The 22,172-nt window shown below is 39.4% G+C and overlaps 1 protein-coding gene across 8 annotated transcripts in view; it reads left to right on the forward strand.

The window, feature by feature from the left end:
- The window catches only part of ZFAND4 (zinc finger, AN1-type domain 4), a 52,073-nt gene that overhangs the window by 7,903 nt on the left and 21,998 nt on the right, over nt 1-22,172 (forward strand). For 6 of the 8 annotated variants that reach the window (XM_010854461.1, XM_010854460.1, XM_010854464.1 and 3 more), the window contains exons 3-4: nt 17,745-17,820; nt 18,720-18,787. The exons of 1 other annotated variant lie outside the window; for it this stretch is intronic. In XM_010854461.1, the coding sequence (XP_010852763.1) occupies nt 17,745-17,820; nt 18,720-18,787 (144 nt within the window). Of the gene's footprint in view, nt 1-17,742; nt 17,821-18,719; nt 18,788-22,172 lie in introns of those variants that run through there. One more of the 8 variants, XM_010854467.1, reaches the window with a different exon arrangement.

Raw genomic sequence — 22,172 nt, forward strand, 5'->3', positions numbered from 1 at the left:
GGTCCCATCTCCGAATGCCGTCCCTCTGGGGGCTTAGGCTTCGAGATGTAAACTTGGGGGATGCAGCTCAGCTCGCAGCACTTAGAGCAGTGGCCGTGCTCCGTGTGCTCAGCCACGCCCCCTCTGCCACCCCGTGGACTGTAGCCCGCCAGTCTCCTCTGGCCATGGGAGTTCCCAGGCAAGAATACTGGAATGGGTTGCCATTTCCTTCTCCATGGAATATTCCCGACCCAGGGATCGAACCTGAGTCTCTTGTGTCTTCTGCATTGGCAAGCAGATTCTTTAGCACTGCGCCGCCGGGGAGGAGAGACAGTCCTTATTACAGAAAACGCCGCTGTGCTCCTCACTTAGGCTGGAAGTGCCTGCAAACCAGGGTTAGTGTGCTTAGCCGTCAGAGAAGCAGCTTAGCCGTCAGAGAAGCAGCGTAGAAGACAAACTCATACCTGAGACTCACCCACCTGTGAGCAGTTCACTCAGGTACCTGGAGACATAGGATCAACTCTCTCTGCCAGGGGAAGGAAAGGTGGGAGGCACCGCTGGTGGTCAGTAGACCTTAATTGCTGTTCCCATTCCCCACCCTGTAGCCCTCACCCCTTCTTTCCTTCCTGTTCTTTAAGCTTTGGTAACTCCTTGCAGCATGTGGGCAGGGACAGTCACTCTTCTTCAGGAGGCTTCGAGAGGGATTCCTTCATGTAAAATGCATTCTAATCCTTTAGTAGGGGATCTTTCTATCCTACCCTGGACAACATTTGAGAGTAACATTTTGGACCAGTCTCCCAAGAGAGAGGAGTATGGAATGGGGCAGAGACGACTCCGCTCGGCCTAGTTATTCAGGAAATGGTTGTCTGCTGCATTGCTCTTCCTGTTGGGCAGCTGTGGGAAGCTGGGAACTAGAGCATCATAGAAGAGAAGAGGGTAGATGGAGAGCACTGCAGAGAAAGGTTGAAGAAGTGTGCTGGATAGACGTGATGAGGCTTAATGAGGAAGGAGCAGTACCTACAAGGGAATCTAAATGGGCCTCGATGGGCCAGGAGCACTGAAGCCACGCTGCCTGATTCCAGATTTCCAGCTGAGTAAATTAGCCTCTCTTTACCTCAGTTGTGCTAATTAAAAGTGGGAATAATAATAATAGCTATTTCAAGGAGCTGTTCTCAGGCTCGAATGAACTGAGTGAAAAGCGCTCAGCAGAGCATCTGTGCTCTGTTAGTCTGTGGAGATAGTGCGATCCGCGCTGACCAATATAAATGCTGTGCCCTTGGGAGGAGATGCGCTTTAGTTCTGAGTTTCCGGAGAAGGGAACTTGTTTGGAGCTTATCATTACGTAGAGCAGTGATCTGTAGAGAAGAGTACGTAGTACTCAGAGGATAGGAATTGGAAAGAAAACGTGCCAAGAAAGGTAAGAAATTATTGTCACCTGGCTTTTCATTGCCACGGCAGTGGATTCCCTGGCTTGCCATCAAGTCATTGGCATTACTGCTTCCTAACAGAGATTTCTGTTCATGGGTTAGGATTGTTGTCCTGGACAGTTTTTTGAGTAGATGGGACCATGGTAATAGTTCTGACCAGCGAGCTATGAATGGAAGTCTCCATCAGCCTGAGTCTCTGAGTGGCTATAGTGAGCAGAGCCCTCATCATGACATGCAGTAGACATGTAACTTATGCAGAAAATAAGTTAAATGTCACTTAAACCAGTGACATTTTAGGCATGGTCTGGGATAAGTTCAATTTAACCTACTTTATTTTGCCTCATACAGTATCAAGTAGGCATCCATTTTTTTTTTTTTTTTTACTTTATAGTTATCCAAATACCACCCACTGAGCTAGTCTAGCCTCTCCTCACTAATTTAATGCCTGTCTCTCTTCCATTTTTGTGTGTAGACGCAACTGTCAATCGCCTGATGGGTCTCCCTGTGCCAGTATTGCACTGTCTCTCTGTGAGGCTTCAGGCTCCTCTAGTTTCCTTGTTTTGCCTCCTCTGTTCTCTTTGGGTTGCCCTGAGAACTCCTCCGTAGAAAGAATCTGCGTGCTGTAGCCCTTTCTGTTGTAGCCTGCTGTTTTACACTAGGGTCCTGCTAGTGTGGTGGTAAGGTACTGGGGAGGGGAGACTGTCTGCTGTCTAATGATTAAATCTCAGTCTTTCAGTGGGCCCGTGTCTCTGGGGCAGAGTGTTTCTTAGCTTCTTACCTTTCCCCACCATATAATCACTTAGGTGAAAAAGCAAGAACAGAGGAGTCTGGAATCACCAAAATATCCTTGCACCAGGTGGGATCAGCCCCTAATAAAGTGAGTTGGCCTCCATTATGGAGAATACTCTGGAATTTTTCATAATGTTTATGTCCCCCTCCCTCTGCCTGAGCTGTAGGGGAATCTTTCTTGACTTCTGAGTAAGAACCTCATGGAGTTTCTAGAGATAAAACTCTCAAAAGTGTTACAGCTCCACTATGACTATGACTTCAGGGATTCCTCAGTCCCATGTTAGCCATACTCAGCCTCTACCAGATCCTGAAACTACCATTTACATTTTCCTTCCAGCTTATGTCACTGGAGGCTTCTGCTTCAGGTAAGCAGATCTTGGCTGTAACTCTTTGGATTTTCCTATCTGTAGGTTTGGACGTGGTGGTTTGCCATCCTGCCTCATATTTCTGGTGGCTCCAAGAAAAGTTGTTTGTTGAATTTCAGTTTGTTCAACCTTTTTCTTATTGTAAGGGTGGGAGTGGCAGCTCACATGCCCTGTACATGTTTTACATAAAACTGGAAGTCTAAACTTTCTTCTAAATGTAACCATTTATGATTTAAAATTTCCTTCCAAGAACTATGTTAGCCAAATCCTACAAGTTTTCATAAGTGGAATTTTGTTGACATTAAATTCTCAGAGTTTGTTTTGCCAGAAATACTTATTTTTTACTATTTAAAAATTGTGTTAGGGGCTCTGTAGCCACAGTTATATATAGGATTGGATACATTTAATCACTTTAAAAAATAATTTATTTATTTTAATTATAGGCTAATTACTTTACAGTACTGTGGTGGTTTTTGCCATACATCACGTGAATCAGCCATGGGTATACATGTGTCCTACCATCCTGAACCCCCCTCCCCACTTCCACCCCATCCCACCCCTCTGGGTTGTCCCAGAGCACCAGCTTTGAATGCCCTGCTTCATGCATTGAACTTGCACTGGTCGTCTATTTTGCATATGGTAATATACATGTTTCAATGCTATTCTCTCAAATCATCCCACCCTCGCCTTCTCCCACAGAGTCCAAAAGTCTGTTTTTACATCTGTGTCTCTTTTGCTGTCTTGCATATAGATTCGTCATTACCAATTTTTTAAAATTCCATGTGTGTGTGTCAATATACTGTATTGGTGTTTTTCTTTCTGACTTACTTCACTCTGTATAATAGGCTCCAGTTTCATCCACCTCATTAGAACTGATTCAAATGCATTCTTTTTAATGGCTGAGTTAATATTCCATTGTGTATATGTACCACAGCTTTCTTATCCATTCGTCTGCTGATGGACATCTAGGTTGCTTCCATGTCCTGGCTATTACAAACAGTGCTGCGATGAACACTGGGGTACACGTGTCTCTTTCCCTTCTGGTTTCCTCAGTGTGTATGCCCAGCAGTGGGATTGCTGGATCATAAGGCAGTTCTATGTGCAGTTTTGTAAGGAATCTCCACACTGTTCTCCATAGTGGCTGTACTAGTTTGCATTCCCACCAACAGTGTAAGAGGGTTCCCTTTTGTCCACACCCTCTCCAGCATTTATTGTTTGTAGACTTTTTGATGGCAGCCATTCTGACCTGCATGAGATGGTACCTCATAGTGGTTTTGATTTGCATTTCTCTGATAATGAGTGATGTTGAGCATCTTTTCATGTGTGTGTTAGCCATCTGTATGTCTTCTTTGGAGAAATGTCTGTTTAGTTCTTTGGTCCATATTTAGATTGGGTTGTTTATTTTTCTGTTATTGAGCTGCATGAGTTGCTTGTGTATGATTTGATCACTTTTTGTAGTTTATACTCACTCCCAATATTCTGACCAATAATATAACATGTTTTCATTTGTCTCCAAGATCTAGCAAACTCTTTTACTCCACTTTTTACTGAATATGTAAATATAATTTTATATATGATACAATTTTGCATTTTGTAAAATTCACTATTTTATATTCGTTTTCTAGGGCTGCCATAAAAAGGTACCACAAACCAAGTGGCTTAAAGAAATTGTCTCATATTTTCAGAGGCTTAAAGTCCAAGATGAGGGTGTTGGTATTATTAGTTCCTTCTGAGGGCTCTGAGGGAAAATCCAGAACACGCCTTTTGCCTAGCACCTGGTGGTTTTCTGGTAGTCTTTTTTGTTCCGTAACTTGTAGAAGCATCACCCGTCTCTTTACATCTCCCTGTATATGTCTGTGTCTATCTCCAGATTTCCCCTTTTTATAATGACACCAATCATACTGAATTAGGGCCCTTCCCTAATGACTTCATCTTAACTTGATTAATTTGTGAAGACTCTCTACAAGTCAGGTCAGATGCTGAGGTTCTGAGCGTTAGGACTTAAGCATATGAACTCCTGGGGGACACAGTTCATCCCATAACTAGTCTGTGTTCGTAGTTCTGTCAGTGTTGACAGACGTTACTGTCACGTAACTCCCACCATGATCCAGGTACAGAACGGTTCCATCACCCACCAAAATTCTTTGTGCCTTTGTGGTCAACTTGCCTTCAGACCTGGTACCTGGCATCTACTGATGTGTTTTTGTCCTCATAATTTTACCTTTTCCAAAATTTCGTATAACTGTATACAATAGTATGTAACCTTTTGAGTCAGCTTTCTTTTGCTTATACATGATACACATGCATTTGAGATTTATTCATATTGTTCTGCATATCAGTAGTTCATTCTTTTATGGCTGAATAGTGTTCCATTGTATGGATATCCTACACTTATTCATTCCTAAGTTGAGGGACCCTTCACTTGCTGGTGATGTTGAATAAAGCCATTTTTAAGTTTCATGACAGTTTTTTATGGGTGCATAAGTTTCCAAGCCAGGCTTCAGCAATATGTGAACTGTGAACTTCCTGATGTTCAAGCTGGTTTTAGAAAAGGCAGAGGAAGCAGAGATCAAATTGCCAACATCCGTTGGATCATGGAAAAAGCAAGAGAGTTCCAGAAGAACATCTATTTCTGCTTTATTGACTATGCCAAAGCCTTTGACTGTGTGGATCACAATAAACTGGAAAATTCTGAAAGAGATGGGAATACCAGATCACCTGATCTGCCTCTTGAGAAATCTGTATGCAGGTCAGGAAGCAACAGTTAGAACTGGAGGAACAGTTAGGACATGGAACAACAGACTGGTTCCAAATAGGAAAAGGAGTACATCAAGGTTGTATATTGTCACCCTGTTTATTTAACTTCTATGCAGAGTACATCATGAGAAACGCTGGACTGGAAGAAACACAAGCTGGAATCAAGATTGCCGGGAGAAATATCAATAACCTCAGATATGCAGATGACACCACCCTTATGGCAGAAAGTGAAGAGGAACTCAAAAGCCTCTTGATGAAAGTGAAAGTGGAGAGTGAAAAAGTTGGCTTAAAGCTCAACATTCAGAAAACGAAGATCATGGCATCTGGTACCATCACTTCGTGGGAAATAGATGGAAACAGGGGAAACAGTGTCAGACGTTATTTCTGGGGGCTCCAAAATCACTGCAGATAGTGACTGCAGCCATGAAATTAAAAGACGCTTACTCCTTGGAAGGAAAGTTATGACCAACCTAGGTAGCATATTGAAAAGCAGAGACATTACTTTGCCAACAAAAGTCCGTCTAGTCAAGGCTATGGTTTTTCCAGTGGTCATGTATGGATGTGAGAGTTGGACTATAAAGAAAGCTGAGCACCAAAGAATCGATGCTTTGAACTGTGGTGTTGGAGAAGACTCTTGAGAGTCCCTTGGACTGCAAGGAGATCCAACCAGTCCATCCCAAAGGAAATCAGTCCTGAATATTCATTGGAAGGACTGATGCTGAAGCTGAAACTCGAGTACTTTGGCCACGTCATGCGAAGAGTTGACTCATTGGAAAAGACTCTGATGCTGGGAGGGATTGGGGGCAGGAGGAGAAGGGGACGACAGAGGATGAGATGGCTGGATGGCATCACTGACTCGATGAACTTGAGTTTGAGTGAACTCCAGGAGTTGGTGATGGACAGGGAGGCCTGGTGTGCTGCGATTCATGGGGTCGCAAAGAGTCGGACACGACTGAGCGACTGAACTGAACTGAAGTTTTCGTTTCACCTGGGTCAGTATTTAGGAGTAGAATTGCTGAGTTGTGTTGTAAGTGGTTTTTTAACTTAATATGAAACTGCCAGACTTTTCCAGAGTGGCTGTACCATTTTGTATTCCTGTGAGTAGTGTCTAAAATTTCTTGTTGCTCTGTATCATCAGAACATGGTATTGTCTGGGTGTTTTTGTTTCTTTTTTGCCATTTTAATAGATCCTGGTTATATCTCATTGTGGTTTTAATTTGGGTCTCCCTAACTAATGATTTTGAGCATATTTCTATTTTCCTGTTGATTACATCTTCTTTGGTAAAGTTTCTAGTCAATCTTTGCCCATTTTTAAAAATTAAGTTTTCTTATTATTGTGTTTTTAAAGTCCTAGTGCTTTTAAATTTTTCATATGTTTCCTTGTGTCTTCTTTGACCCCTGAAGTTTTGGAGGTACATTTTTATTTCCATACTTATGGGAATTAAAAAGTTTCATTTTATTATTAATTATGAATCTAATTGCAGGTGGTCAGTAAACAGAATATTTATGGTAAGCATGGTATTTATGTGTACAATTGTCTTTGAATCTTATAGTAACCTGGGGCTCTATAAAAATTCATGTGTGGTATAGAAGAAACAGGAAGAAAAAAATCTGATGAGGTAGATTATTGACATTGCGAGTTCAGGTGTATCTAAGCAGAGTGGGAGGTTGGCTCCGACGTAAATCTTTGTTCTCTAAACCGCACAACCACTGTGTTTTTTTTTTTTTTTTCCCCACCTGCTTTCTGGAATTGCAAGATGCTCTAGGATCATCTTGTGTATTTTTTGCCCTATCTTAGAACTAGCCATTTCTTCAAGAAGCTCTGGTTCCTTTTTTTGGAGTATGGTATTAAAAACCAAGATGTGGGCATGACAATTGATTTTTCAGCAACAATAATAGGAACCAGAAGACAGTGGAATATTATCTGCACAGTGCTGAGAGAAATAACAGTTTCTACTTAGAACTGAATTTAACTTCCAAGGGTGAAGACAAAATAAAGACATTTCCAAACAAAAACAAAGCTTGAATTTCCTAACAACAAATTCTTGCCAAAGGGACTTCTGAAGGATATATTTTAGAATGCAAATGATCCCTAAAGGAAGTTGATGATGCAAGATGGAATGGCATATTTTTGGGAAAATCTAAATAAACATTTACTTAAAAAAGCAGTATATGAAGGTTTGAAAAAATGGAATTAAAATCCTAGTAACTGGCATGCAAATCAAGGTGGAATTGTTCGTATCGGAAGTCATAAGGCTTTCAGCGTTGTTCATGAGGAGGATAAAGATGTGATTAGCTTTTAGACTTTATTTTGTTAAATATGATCATTTAAATTTCTAAATTCATCACTTGAGATTAGAAATAGAATTAATTTCAAAATGACAGAAGTGCCTCACCTTTTCTCATCATTCAGAATTAATACATAAAGGAGGCAAGAGATAAAGCAGAGCAATTAGAATGCACAAAATAAGGTAGTAAAAATGAATAGAAATATGTCAGTAATCCCCCTAAGGTAAAATGGATACAACTTTCTAATTGAAAAGCCATTAGCAGACTGGTTTTTTTAAAAATCATATGAAATGCTGTTTGCCAGAGACCTAATCTAAAATAAAAGGTTCTCAAAATGTTGAAACCAGAATTGAAAAAGATATATCAGGAAAATACTAACCTGAAGAAAGCTGGTGTGTCTGTATTAGTAAAGTTGTTTTGTAAAATACATTTCAAAGTTAAACATGTGAACAAGTCTTGTGGAGGGATATTCCTGGTAGTCTTGTTGATAATGTCAGAAATCTAGCAACAAGTTGAGTGACTATGCTGGAATGCATAAGTTGTGGTATATGTAAATATTGTGTCATATGGTGGGATCAAATTCTGTGAATTGACAACAAGGTAGCTTTGTACACGTGTAGCTTTGTACACGGCATGGATAAATTCAGAACAATGGTGAACTAAAAAAACAAGACAGATGAACACAGTATGATTCTACTTGTATAAAGGTCAGAAAGGGGTTAAGAAAACACTATCACTGGAAGCAAAGCATTGACAAGAAGCAGAGGAATAATCATACCACGTTCAGAACAGCGATTTCCCCTGGGTGGAGTGAGGAGGACGCAGTTGCGGAGAAGCAGGAATATTTTTTTCCTTTATATCCTTCACTGGGTATAGTCAATCTTTTTTCAGCCATTCTAGTAGGTATGTAGTGATATCTCATTGTGGTTTTAATTTGCATTTCCTTAATGATTAGTGATATTGAGCATCTTCATGAACTTATTTGCCATCCTTATATATTCTTTGTTAAAGTGTCTATTCATTTCTTTTACCCATTAAAAAATGGTCGAGTTTTAAGTGTTCTTTATTCCAAATACAAGTTTTTAATCAGATACACATTTTGCTGAGATTTTTCTCCCAGACTGTGGCTTATCTCTATTCTCTTAACAGTATCTTTTGAAAAGCAAAAATGTTAATTTTGCTGAAGTCCAATTTATGGATATGAAAATGGATATCGTATCTAAGAATATGTCAGTCTGAGATCACAAACAATTTCTTCTGTATTTTCCTGTAAAGGTTTACTTGCGTTGATTTTTTGTTGTTTTTGCCGCACCCCAGCAGGCAGGGCTAGTTTCCCAATCAGAGATCAGACCTGTGCTCCCAGCATTGACAGCAGAGTCTCAACCACTGGACTGCCGGGGAAGTCCCAATTACATTGATTATTAAAATATTAAACTAGCATTTCTAGAATTCCCTTTACTTGATCATATTGTATATCTTTTTAATATATTGTTGTTTGTTAAGACTGTGTCAGGATATTTGTATATTTTTTTCATGAAGAATATTGATTTTATTTTATAATGTGTTTGGTTTTGGTAGGGAAGTAGTGTCTTCATTGAATGAATTGGGGCTATTCTTTCCTTTGCAGTTTTTAGATAGAGCATAATTGGTGTTATAGCTTCAAATGTGAAGCTATCTCTAATAAATATAGGACTATTCAGATTATCTTTTTCTTCTTGAGTGAGTTTGGGTAGCTTGCGTCTTTAAAGGATTTTGTTGATCTGTTAAATTTTATTGGCATAGAGTTCATAATATTCCCTTATTCTTTCAATGTCTGTGTAGTCTGTAATGATGTTATTACCCTTTTCATTCCTAATACTGGTAATTTGCATATTATTTAACAAATTAGCCTTTATTAATTTTAGTGAATTTCTTAAAGAATCAGATTTTGTTTTGATTTTTTCCTCCTGTTTTTCTTTTTTCTATTTCATTGAATTCTGTTTTGATTTTTATTAATGTTTTGGCTTACTTTGGATTTAATTTACTCTTTTTATAATTTCTTGAGACCAAGGTTATTGATATGATTCATTTCTTCTTACGAAATATTGCTATTTAGTGCTTTGTTTCCTCCTAAGTACTACTGTCTTCTTGGTATTTCATATATTTTGATAACGTTGTGTTTTCATTTTCATTTGGTTCAAATTATTTTCTAATTTTCCTTTTGATACCTTTTTTGATCCATGGGTTATCTTGAAATATGTTGCTTAGTTTCTAAAAATTTGGAGAATTTCTAGAAATTTTTCTTACATTGGGTTATAATTTAATTCTGCGTAATTTTGATTCTTTTAAAATTTAGGAGCTTGTTCTGTGGTCCGCAATTCTGTCTATCTTGGTGAATGTTACCTGTGCACTTGGGAAGAGTCTGCATCCTGCTATTGATGTGTGCAGTGTTCTACAGATGTCAGTTAGATCAGTTTCTGTGGTAGTGTTGTATATGTTCTGTGTGTTTACTTATTCTGTCAACTCTGGGGAGAGGAGTATTGAAATCTCCAGCTAGAATTGTGGATTTATCTTTTTCTCCTTCCAGTGCTGTCAACCTCTGATTCATGTGTTTTGAAAGTCTGTAATCGAGTGCATACATTTTTCAGATTGTATGTCCTCTTGAGTTTATTGACCTCTTCATTATTGTGAGATTAAATTCTTTATCCTTGGTGATAATTTTTACCCTAAAATCCACCATATCTGATGTTAATATCATCAGTTCAGAATTTTTTGATTAGTAGTCAGCATAAAATATGTTTTTCTGTCCTTTTAATCTATTTATGTCTTTATATTTAAGATGTCTGTTTCTTGCAAGCATCATATAATTGAGTTTTGTTTTTATTTCTAGTTAATCCAATCTGTTTGCCTTTTACCTTTCAGCTTAATTTAGACCACTTCATGTATGACGACTGTAGTTGTGATTAGGTTTTAGTTCGTCACTTTATTGTCTTCTGTTTGTTCTATTTGTTCTTTATTCCCTTTTCCCTCTTTCCACATTTGTTTTGAATAAATTGAGTATTTGTTATCATTCTATTTTGTTCTCCTTTGTTGGCTTATCAATTATAACTCTTTGCCCTAATATTTTAGCTATTGGCTTTGGTGGTCTGTAATACACATCTTTACTTATTTTCTGTCTTCAAGTGATATACCATTTCACGTATCTTACAAGAACCTCACAATCGGTTGCTTTCATTTCTCCCCTGATGGCCTTTATGCTTTTACTGTCAGGCATTTTCTCTTACGCGTGTTGTAAACTCCACAGTACACTGTTTCCTTTTGGCCTGCACCGTCTCTCGTCTTTTCGCCTGCACTGTCCACTGTCTTTTCTGAGTTCTGTCGGCAATCATTTTATCTCCTCTTCCTTTTTGGACATTTTCTGTCCTTAATTTCTGAATTCCTGATTCAGAGTACTGAATATTTCAGATGCTTTAGTATGTTTAGGGTGTGGCCTTACAGTTTTCCTTCACGGTTACTGTTCTGGGTAAAGTTTACCCTGGTTGATAGGTGCAGAATTTCATTGTTTAGATTTTACTATTAACTCTCTGTGGATTTGTTACTTTCTCTCCTGTTGATTTTGTGATATTCAGGTATTCTACAGATCCTGTCTACTGGTGCTCCGCCAGTTAACAACGTCCAGACATTTACATGGGCGTTTTACGTCTGTTTTGTGGTGACTGTGGGGAGAGATGAGTGTCTCCAGTTCTGTGGTTATCTTTTTACTTGCAGGACTCTAAGTTTTTACCCAGTGTTTCTTTTCCCCCAGAAACTGAAATTACTAATGGATGCTCTTCCTTTTTTGTTTTTTGCCTCCTATAGAAGTTCCCTCAAATTGTTCGTCCTTAAAAGTCCTTTACTTGTAGGCAGTTTTCTGGTGTGAGTCCTTTTTGTAGACTTTTCAGACTTAAAATGCCTTCCTCTTCCTTGTGATGGTTTTGTATTGAACTTGTATACCGCCATTAGCATTAACTTTTCCAGTTTTTCTTGATCAGCCTTGCAGGAGCAGGAGCATAAGACTTCCCCCTCTGGGACAGAGAGATTGCCCCTTTTTATTTCCAGTCATTTTGAAGTTTAGACATTCTCAGTCTTCAAATTATGAGGGCTGAGGGCATAGTTTCTGTGTGGATTCACTTCCCTTCTTTTTGTTCTGTACTATTTTGGGAGAAAATATTGAAAGAGGGAAGCGATAGCCCACCACTGTCTTTAATTATCCGTAAGTGGTATTGATTCTGGGTTTATTTTATAAATGTAGATATGAACATGTTCTCAAACATACAAATATCTGTGTGAAAATTCTAAAAAAGACACAAGAAACATGTTTGAGTCATTATTATGGTTAGGTGAGGTTGTAAGTGTGGGGACCCTCCCCACCTTAATGGGAATAGTGCGCTTTTTAGAAGAGATAACCTGGGAATTCTTTTTTTCTGGGCGTGCTCATAAAGAAGAAAACGTGAGCTCACAGAAAAATGTCAGCCACCTATAAGCTAAGAGAAGTGGTTTCAGAATGAAACTTATGCTTTGATCTTGGGTTTCCCAGCCTTCAGAATTGTGAAAAAATAAATTTCTGTTGTTTAAACCACCCAGTCTGTTGTATTTTGTTACAGCAGCCTACGTAGGCCAAGACACACATGTACAGACGCACACACACTCACAGATACGTGTACACGTGTGTATTATTACAGATTTTTTTGTAACAGTAAAAAATTTGGATGTGTGAAAATATATCTTAGCAGAGGACTGGGTAAATAAAACTTACGACCGAAACACACACTGGAATATCGTCTAGTCACTGTGCACAAGGCGTATTTTCATTTATTGATACGAAAGATGTATGCAGTATTTAAGTGAAAACTTTATAAAACAGCTCAAAGTATGTTCCAGTTTTATTAAAAGGAATAAGTTTTTAAAGGAAATATACCCCAAATATTGAATATAGATTTTATTGGACTTAGGACTGCATGTAGTTTTAATTTTCTTTTGAATATTTCTGTGTTGTCTTTTTAATAAGTTGTTTTATCATAAACAAATACTTGAATTTGTAAAAAGTCCTAAAAACACTGACGGAAAAATCATATATATGGAATCTGTCTTTTGGGAAGACATGTTTGTTTAATAGGAATTAATTTTTCTGAATGTAGTTAAGAGTTGAGGCTTAAAGGCAAAGGGCCACCTTTAAAGAGGGATGCCATATTTCTCTTTGCTAAATCTGACAACCCTATATTAAAGAAATATGATTTACTTTGTATATTTGAGATTCTAAAAGTGTTCATAGTAGAAAGAACCCAAATATTTTTCAGTGTGCACGTGAGGAGGTTAAGGGTCACAGAGGTTGATGACTTCCTCAAGGTCATCCAGCAACTCAGGTGGCTGTCAGGAACACAACTCAAGTCTTGCACAATTCTTGCCACCCTGTCTTGCGTGTCAACCTTCTGTATTTTTAGCTTGCTAACTGATAGCTAGATTCTGTTAATAGTGATTATAGGAGTTAATCTAAGCAGTGTTGTTACTTTGTCTTTAATCCTGTTTTAAAGTTTTTTTTCTTTAACTCAATAATGCTATACAATGTTGGTTAAATAAATAATGGTCTTACCTACCCATGGGCTTCCCTGATAGCTCAGTTGGTAAAGAATCCGGCTGCAATGCAGGAGACCCCGGTTTGATTCCTGTGTCAGGAAGATCCGCTGGAGAAGGGATAGGATACTCACTCCAGTATTCCCGGGCTTTCCTTGTGGCTCAGCTGGTAAAGAATCTGCGTGCAATGTGGGAAATCTCGGTTCGATCCCTGAGTTGGGAAGATCCCCTGGAGAAGGGAATGGCTACCCACTCCAGTATTCTTGCCTGGAGAATTCCTTGGGGTCACAGAGGCGGACATGACTGAGCGACTTTCACCTCACCTCACCTCACTACCTACCCGTATTGCTTTTATCTAGCTATGCTGGCAAAATCCTGTAATTTAGGTTGAAAAGATGACCACAGCATATTAAACACATTTTTAAAAAATATTTCTTTATTTATTTTTGGCTGTGCTGGGTCTGTGTTGCTGCTTGAGCTCTGCTCTAGTCGTGCTGAGTGGGGCCACTCTCCGGTCGTGGCCCATGGGCTTCTCATTGCAGTGGCTTCTGTTGTGGCCCATGGGCTCTGGGGCCTGTGGGCTCAGGAGTTGCAGTTCCTGGGCTCTAGAGCGCAGACTCAATAGTTACGGTGTCCTGGCTCAGCTACCCGCGGCATGTGGGATCTTTCCGGACGGGGGATCAAACCTGCCTTGTTTCCTGCATTGGCAGGCAGACTCTTTACCACTGAGCCACCAGGGAAGCACTAAGTTTTTTAAAATATTAAAGTACTTTTAACATGAAATAATTTCTAGCTTAAAAGCCTTTCCTCAGTGGCATTCTTTCTTGCTGCTGCTACTGCTAAGTCACTTCAGTCGTGTCCAACTCTGTGTGACCCCATAGACATCAGCCCACCAGGCTCTCCTACCCCTGGGATTCTCCAGGCAAGGACACTGGAGTGGGTTGCCATTTCCTTCTCCAATGCATGAAAGTGAAAAAGTGAAAGTGAAGTCGCTCAGTCGTGTCCGACTCTTAGCGAACCCTTGGACTGTAGCCTACCACGCTCCTCCATCCATGGGATTTTCCAGGCAAGCAAAAAAGTGAACTGTTCCCAGTTGGGAGATACATGTATATTCACCTCCTGAGCCCATGGGCTGTATTTCATGATCTTTTGGAACATTTAAAGAATGTTTAGTAGCCGTTCAGGACTTCACTTTCACTTTTTACTTTCATGCATTGGAGAAGGAAATGGCAACCCACTCCAGTGTTCTTGCCTGGAGAATCCCAGGGACGGGGGAGCCTGGTGGGCTGCCATCTATGGGGTTGCACAGAGTCGGACATGACTGACGTGACTTAGCAGCAGCAGCAGCAGCAGGTCTACTAACAGGCAATACTACTTAAACATACACCCAAACAGCTACTTTTGCTTTGTGGAGACTGGCTTATCTTCAGACTGATCAGCATAAAGGTTGACTGCGGTCTCTGGAGTTAGCCTGTTGGGGCTTACATCTCTAATCCACACTCTCCAGGTGTCACTTAGTCTCTCAGTGCTTCAGTTTTAGCATTTGTGAAATATATATCGTAGTGTTGCCTGCTTCACAAGATTATTATTGTTGCAGTTAGATTATGATAATACAGGTCAAGCATTTATAACAGTGCCTAGCTTATAATAATAAAAACTAACACATATTGCACTTACTGCTATCATTCTAGTCAACTTTTTTTGTAGCATCATAAGCAAAAGTAACTTGAGAAGGCAGTATGTAAAGTATTTGGAAAAGATATTCATCAACATATCAACCATTAAATGTTCTCTTGAGTATAATGCTCACTCTGGCTAGTATAGTCTTCAGGGATTCAAATGTACAGTTTGCAGAAAAAGAAGTTTATGCTGAAGTATGGAATCTGGGCTTCCCAGGTGCTGCAGTGGTAAAGAATCCAGCTGCCAGTGCTGGAGATGCAAGAGATGCCGGTTGGATCCCTGGGTCGGGAAGACCCCCTGGAGTAGGAAATGGCAACTCACTCCAGTATTCTTGCCTGGAAAGTACAATGGACAGAGAAGCCTGGTGGGCTCAGCCCACGGGTCCCAGAGGGTTGGGCACAACTGAGCGCATGCACACACACACTCACACGTGGGTTCTGCCTTAACACTTTTTCAGCATCACGGAGGTGTGAAGACACTGTCTTGTAGACCATAATTTTCAGCATTGAAAATTGCCCATTGTGTGCATACTTAGTTGCTCAGTCATGTCCAACTCTTCTCAAGTATTCTTGTCCAGGCAAGAATACTGGAGTGGGTAGTCATTCCTTCTCCACGGTATCTTCACGACTCAGGGATCGAACCCAGGTCTCTTGCGTTGCAGTTGTATTCTTTACCATCTGAGCCACCAAGTAAGCCTGAAAATAGTCCATAATACACTTTTTTTTTAAGATTAAATTATTCTTTACTTAGTGTTCAGACTCGGAGAAGGCAATGGCGCCCCACTCCAGTACTCTTGCCTGGAAAATCCCATGGACGGAGGATCCTGGAAGTCTGCAATCCATGAGGTTGCTGAGGGTCGGACACGACTGAGCGGCTTCACTTTCACTTTTCACTTTCATGTATTGGAGAAGGAAATGGCAACCCACTCCAGTGTTCTTGCCTGGAGAATCCCAGGGACGGGGGAGCCTGGTGGGCTGCCATTTATGGGGTCGCAGAGTCGGACACGACTGAAGCGACTTAGCAGCAGCAGCAGCAGCAGTGTTCAGACTACAAAAGGCATGTTAATATGCGATTATGGACTATAATCCCATTCAAGGTGGAAGGAATTTTCTAATATATTAATGTTTTATGGTAAATTATATTCTGTGCCCTGTTTCAAGATTATTGACTTTTCTATTTGGAAGAGGTATGAAAGATGCATCTGAATCACTAAATAATCTCACATATAAACAATCATTATTCCATGTGTACATGCTGCTCTGGGAACAGACTTTTAGAATACAAATACTTAAGGCCAAGTAAACTAAATGTTGTATTTTTAAATATAGATATGTTGTATTTTTAAATATAGATATAATTGACATTATATTCTTTCAGAGGTATACAGCATAATGATTTGATGTTTGTATATAAAGTTGGCACCTCATACCCTCTGGTTCTGCAGGATTTAATCAACTATGGATTGAAAATATTGGGGAAAAATTACAGAAAATTGCAAAAAGCAAAACTTGAATTTACATCATTAGCAACTATTTACATAGTGTTTATATTGTATTAAGTATTGTAAGTAGTCTAGAGATGACTTAAAGTATATAGGAGGATGAGTATAAGGTTATGTACAAGTTTTATATATAAGGTACTTAAACATCCAGGGATTTTGGTATTTGTGGGGGACCTGGAACCAGTATCCCTCGGATACCCAGGGGCTGCTGTATTGTAAAATGATCAATGCAGTAAGTCTAGTTGATAGTTAACATCCATCACCATACAGTTACAAAAGTTTGTTTTCTTAATGATGAAAAATTTGAGGACCTACGCTTTTAGCAACTTTTAGATATACAACACACTCTTTTTTTTTTCTAATTTTATTTTATTTTTAAACTTTACATAATTGTATTAGTTTTGCCAAATATCAAAATGAATCCGCCACAGGTATACATGTGTTCCCCATCCCGAACCCTCCTCCCTCCTCCCTCCCCATACCATCCCTCTGGGCCGTCCCAGTGCACCAGCCCCAAGCATCCAGCATCGTTCATCGAACCTGGACTGGCATCACTCATTACCAGAGAAATGCAAATCAAAACCACTATGAGGTACCATTTCACACCAGTCAGAATGGCTGCGATCCAAAAGTCTACAAATAATAAATGCTGGAGAGGGTGTGGAGAAAAGGGAACCCTCTTACACTGTTGGTGGGAATGCAAACTAGTACAGCCACTATGGAGAACAGTGTGGAGACTCCTTAAAAAACTGGAAATAGAACTGCCTTATGATCCAGCAACCCCACTGCTGGGCATACACACTGAGGAAACCAGAAGGGAAAGAGACACGTGTACCCCAGTGTTCATTGCAGCACTGTTTATAATAGCCAAGACACTCTTATTAACTGTAGTCTGCATGTTGTGCATCATATCCCCTGACTTCTCTTATTTTCTAACTTGCACTTTACACGTTTAACCCCCTTCACCCATGTTGCTCACCTTCTACTCGTAACACACTTTTAATGCTTAATATAACTAAATGAGGCTGTACTTTGCAATATTGAGAACTGTTCTCTAGGCCTTAGATCTAAACTCTTCAGAGCTGATTTCGAGATATTTTTTTAAACAACTTCCTATTCTTACACTTTGTTTCAAGGCCAGAGAGCTACTGACACATACTGTTCTCACTTCCTTCTCTAGTGAGTGGATGGAACCGTATCTACTTTTAGCCATGCCTTTTTCCTACAATGCTGTACGTTTTAGCTAAGCAATGTCATTCAGTTTAGAGTTGTGTTTATTATTGTTTATTTAATGAAATAGATTTGTATCATACTCTTCCAAAGCTTCTATTGAAGTTTTAACCAATTTCTTTATAACCTTCCCCTAAGGTATTCCCATCTGTCAGCAGCACTTAATTTGGAATAACATGGAACTTGAAGATGATTATTGCTTGAATTATTACAAGTGAGTGTAATTGCATATCAGATGTTTTATAGATGCTCAGAATTATGACTCCATTTACCTTTGCTTTTCTTCTGAATCCTTGAATTATGTCTCGTCTTCTTCTGAATAATTCTTGGCCCTGGATCTCAGTGTAAATCCCATGCTTTAAGATGTGTTGGTTCCATACCCATGCCACCTGGTCCTTGTCCTCTGATTCTCTGTTTCACCTTTTCACTATTTATACCAAGCTGTTGACCCCTGCATTTTTAGACTTCCTTCTTATCTTACCTTCTTTGAATATTGACTTACTCCCACCTGGCTTCACTCCTTTTCTTTGGTTTTCGCAAGTGTACTGGGTAAGGGAGTGTTGCTTTTCACGCCTCATTTTTCTTAAGCTCTCCTGATACGACACTAAGCGCCACTCTGTGCATCAGCAATTGCAGGTGTGCTCTCTGACCTTCTGTCTTTCTCCCTTCTCTCACGTAATTCTTCATTCTTTCCTAAAACAAAAAGGTCAGAGGCCATGTGGAATAGCTGGGAGAGCACTGGGCATTGGGAGCTTTGTAGACTGGCAGTTTTTCTATTTTATTAGTTAGATCTGTTATTTCTGACACTTTGGGTCTTAACAGCTTCTTTTCTTCTTAGGGCCTAACATGTGAAATGATGAGGCTAAACCACAGAGGTCCTTTTCATACTTTTTATTCATTTCATATATAAGTCTTATGAGAACTTCATGTTTTCATTATTTATGCAAGTAAATAAGTTAACATTTTATGTTTATGCACATTGCTATATCTTTTAAAAAATCATTTAGAGTAGGCACTATGCCTGATAAACCAACACATAAGTATGTGTATATTTAACACTGAATGTATTTTGATGTTTGTGGTTTTTTTTTTGTGTGTGTTAATTATCCGCAGCATTTCAGACGGTTGTACCTTGAAGCTGGTTTTGGCTATGCGCGGTGGACCTATAAATACTAGTAGAGGTAGGCATATGTTCAAATTACGTATATTAAAGCCATTTGACAGTAGTAATCTTCAAGCCAGATGATGTTATAGCCTCAGGTTTTTTTTTTTAAACATGATTTATGTACATTTATGGCTTTATACAATAATAGCAAAGATTGTTCTTGTGTCTGTAAGTACATCAGCATCATCAGGCACTTTTCATTGCATTGGAGTGGGAATGCAGGATCTGCACGGGTACTAAACTCAACTGGCCAAGGGTGGGGGGTCTGTCTGCGTCTGGATGGGATGAACGTGGCCAGGCCGCCAGGCTGTCACCTAGCCTCAGGTTTTATTCAGGTGTTTTTCCCTGCTATTACGTCTTAGAAGAACCACACTTGTTTCTCTGAGCATTTTTTTTTTATTTTTAAAAATCTATTTTTATTGAAGTATAGTTGATTTACAGTGGCGTGTTAATTTCAAGTATCTAGCAAAGTGATTCAGTCATACTTATTTATATGTGTGTTTATTTGTATATGTATGTATCTTTTTTAGATTCTTTTCCTTTATAGGTTATTATATTAAGTATACTTCCTTGTGCCATATAATAGGTCCTTCAGCATTGTTTTATAAAGCCTAAATGCACAGAGGCAGGAACTCATGTTCCAGAAAATCTCATGATTCCTCATTCAATCCAGAAAGATTTAAATGTAAACCTCACCAGTATAGGAAAGGACAGTGGGATGGTGTGGTATAAATATTACATTGTTATCCCTGTCTTCAGGTGCAGTTTACTGGTCTTGTTGCTTTTTTCAGTCCACCGAGTCTTCAACTCCTGGGATAATGATTGTTATAGGAAATTCCAAAGACGCCTCTTAGCCTGGTTTGTGATGCATTTGGATTTTATAGATACTATCTGTTAAAGCCTTTTTTTTAGGACGTGGGTGTCTCTGAGAGTCCGTTCATTGATTCATTCAGGAAGCACATGTTGAGCATCTCCTAGATGTTCAGTGCAGTGTTCTTGGGAGAGAGTGTCCCTGCTTCATTCCAGTGCCCACAGTAGGCGTGAGGAGAATCGATGTCGCTCTAAGCGGCTGTCAGTGCTGCGGGGGCGGCAGCAGCATGACAGTGTCTGTGGGGGTAGGGTCTCGGGGCAGGAGGAGCGCCCTGGGGATGGCGGCCTGAGCAGAGGCTGGAGTAGCAGGAAAGCTCCGAGCACGGGAGGAGCTGGGAGTGTTCGCCTGTGTCCCTGACTCAGGTCTGTCACGCGAGTCCCCGCAAAGCAGAGGCGTCCGTCGCTTCCGAGAGCAGTCCTGCTCTGTAGGCCTCGTTTTGGGGAGGGTCTTTGTGTTTGATCCTTTACTAACCAGAAAATTGAATGTTAAGTATTGATTCCACTGATGGCTTAATACTTCTTCCACAAGTCAGATTCCATCTCCATGCTTCCTAATTTTGATTAGAAAATAGGGTTATCACCGTCTTTTTCTTAGCTATTTCAAGAGGATTTTTTGAGATAGGTTACTGTGACTGTTGAACTCTTATGGTTAAGTTAGAAAAAAACAAAGATAATAATGTGAGAGCTGATTAACTAGACTCGTAATATCAGGGACTTCCAATTAATTGGACTTAAATTGGCCCATGTGACGTCTATACTACCAATTCTGAAAGTAGTACAAAAACCCTAATGCATTTACTGAGCCGCTACGATAGACGCGAATTTAATGACGTGTGAATTCCATTGCATTATATTTTCGAAGTTTGTTATTTGTGTAGAGGATTGTCTTTAAACATGGATGTTTTATTATTATTATTATTTATTACCTGCTTTTCTTACTAGGACTACAATAATATATATAAGAAAGAGTATGTGCACCACGGGTTCTGAATTTAAAATATGTGTATTTTTTAAATTTAAAGTAAGTGAAAGTTATCACTACCCTTTTGTAGTTGAAGTGTTGTCATACATTTTGCCTACAATTTCCTGTGCCTTGTTTGTAACTGAAAAAGTCAAACCCTAGAACTTGTCTTATTTGATATTTTAGATTAAGTTTTTAATAAGTTTGCCTTTATTGAGTCAGCTTTTAAAATTTAACAGCTTGCTGTTGTCTACCTCCTTTGTTTGTTTGGTTGCTAAGTTGTGTCTGACTCTGCAACTTCATGGACTCTATTTATCGCCTGCTAGTCTCCTTTCCCCATGAGGTTCTCCAGGAAAAAATACTGGAGTGGGTTACCATTTCCTTCTCCAGTTGTCTGCTTTACATCATTGAAAACTTTGTGAAAAGGAAAAACTACCCAAATCTAGAACTTTTCCATATTGTATATCAGAAACCTTATTTTTAGCTACTGAGTCTTACTTGAAATTCGTGGTTTAGAAAATATCTTTATCATGTGAATGCTAGTAATACTTAGCTTTTAAAATTGTTTTTGAATTAAACATTATCAAAGCAACCTAGAAAAGGACTTCCTTGGCAGTCCAGTGGTTTGGACTCTGCTTCCACAGCAGGGGGCATGATTTTGATCCCTGGTAGGAACTAAGATCCTGCAAGCTGCATGGCACAGCCAGAAAAGGAAAATATTTTCCTTTCTAAAACTCAGTTTTATCCTAAACTATATGCATAATATTTTATACTTGATGAAACCTAAGTGATTTTTCTATTCTGGAAAAGGATGTGTGTGTGTAGACATTAAGTGCATACACAGAGTCAGTGCCAACGACTCCTGAAGATGGGCACACTCTTGGTTTAAACAAGACTTCCCTGTGGTTTTAGTAATGGCAGTGCATAGCTTTTGTTTCTTGTTAATGTAATGCGGAAAGTGTTGCATAAATACATTTTGTGTCTATGAAAGTCTTATCAAAAACAAGGTAAATCTTACTGTGTTTCTAAAGTTTCTGTGTTTTATTAATAGTGGGGTATTGAATTTAGGATATGGGGACATCATTAATGGTTAATTAGCTTCAGACTTTAATATTCATTATTGTTGTGACTTTCTAAAGGGTAGTTTAGCACTGTGATTCTGTTAATAAATGAGCTACTTGAATGAAAGTTATGGAATTTGGGAAATTGTTGCCTCTTTAAGAAAGAACAGTGTTTGTGCAACTTGACGTGAAAATGTCTTTGGGAATGAGCTCTTTTTGCTGTAGCCATTACTTAGACGCCCCGATCTGGGGTTCAGGGGCTTTTAGAACATTGAGCCTGTGAGCTAGCCACCTCTTGAGGCTTGTTCCCACCACAAGAGCAGGATCTGTGGCTGCCGTGGATGAGAGTGGCTTCAGATGATGGTAGCAATATCATTCAAGCCTGACGACTGCTCTAGATCACTGGAGCCATGTACGCTGATGAGACACACAGATGTACACCAGAACATGTGGGGTCCTGGGCGGATGCTTTCAAGTAGCAGCATATTAATCATTACAGACAGCAATTT

Source organism: Bison bison, unplaced genomic scaffold (assembly GCF_000754665.1).
Source record: "Bison bison bison isolate TAMUID 2011002044 unplaced genomic scaffold, Bison_UMD1.0 scf7180017864341, whole genome shotgun sequence".
NCBI classification, from domain to species: Eukaryota; Metazoa; Chordata; class Mammalia; order Artiodactyla; family Bovidae; genus Bison; species Bison bison.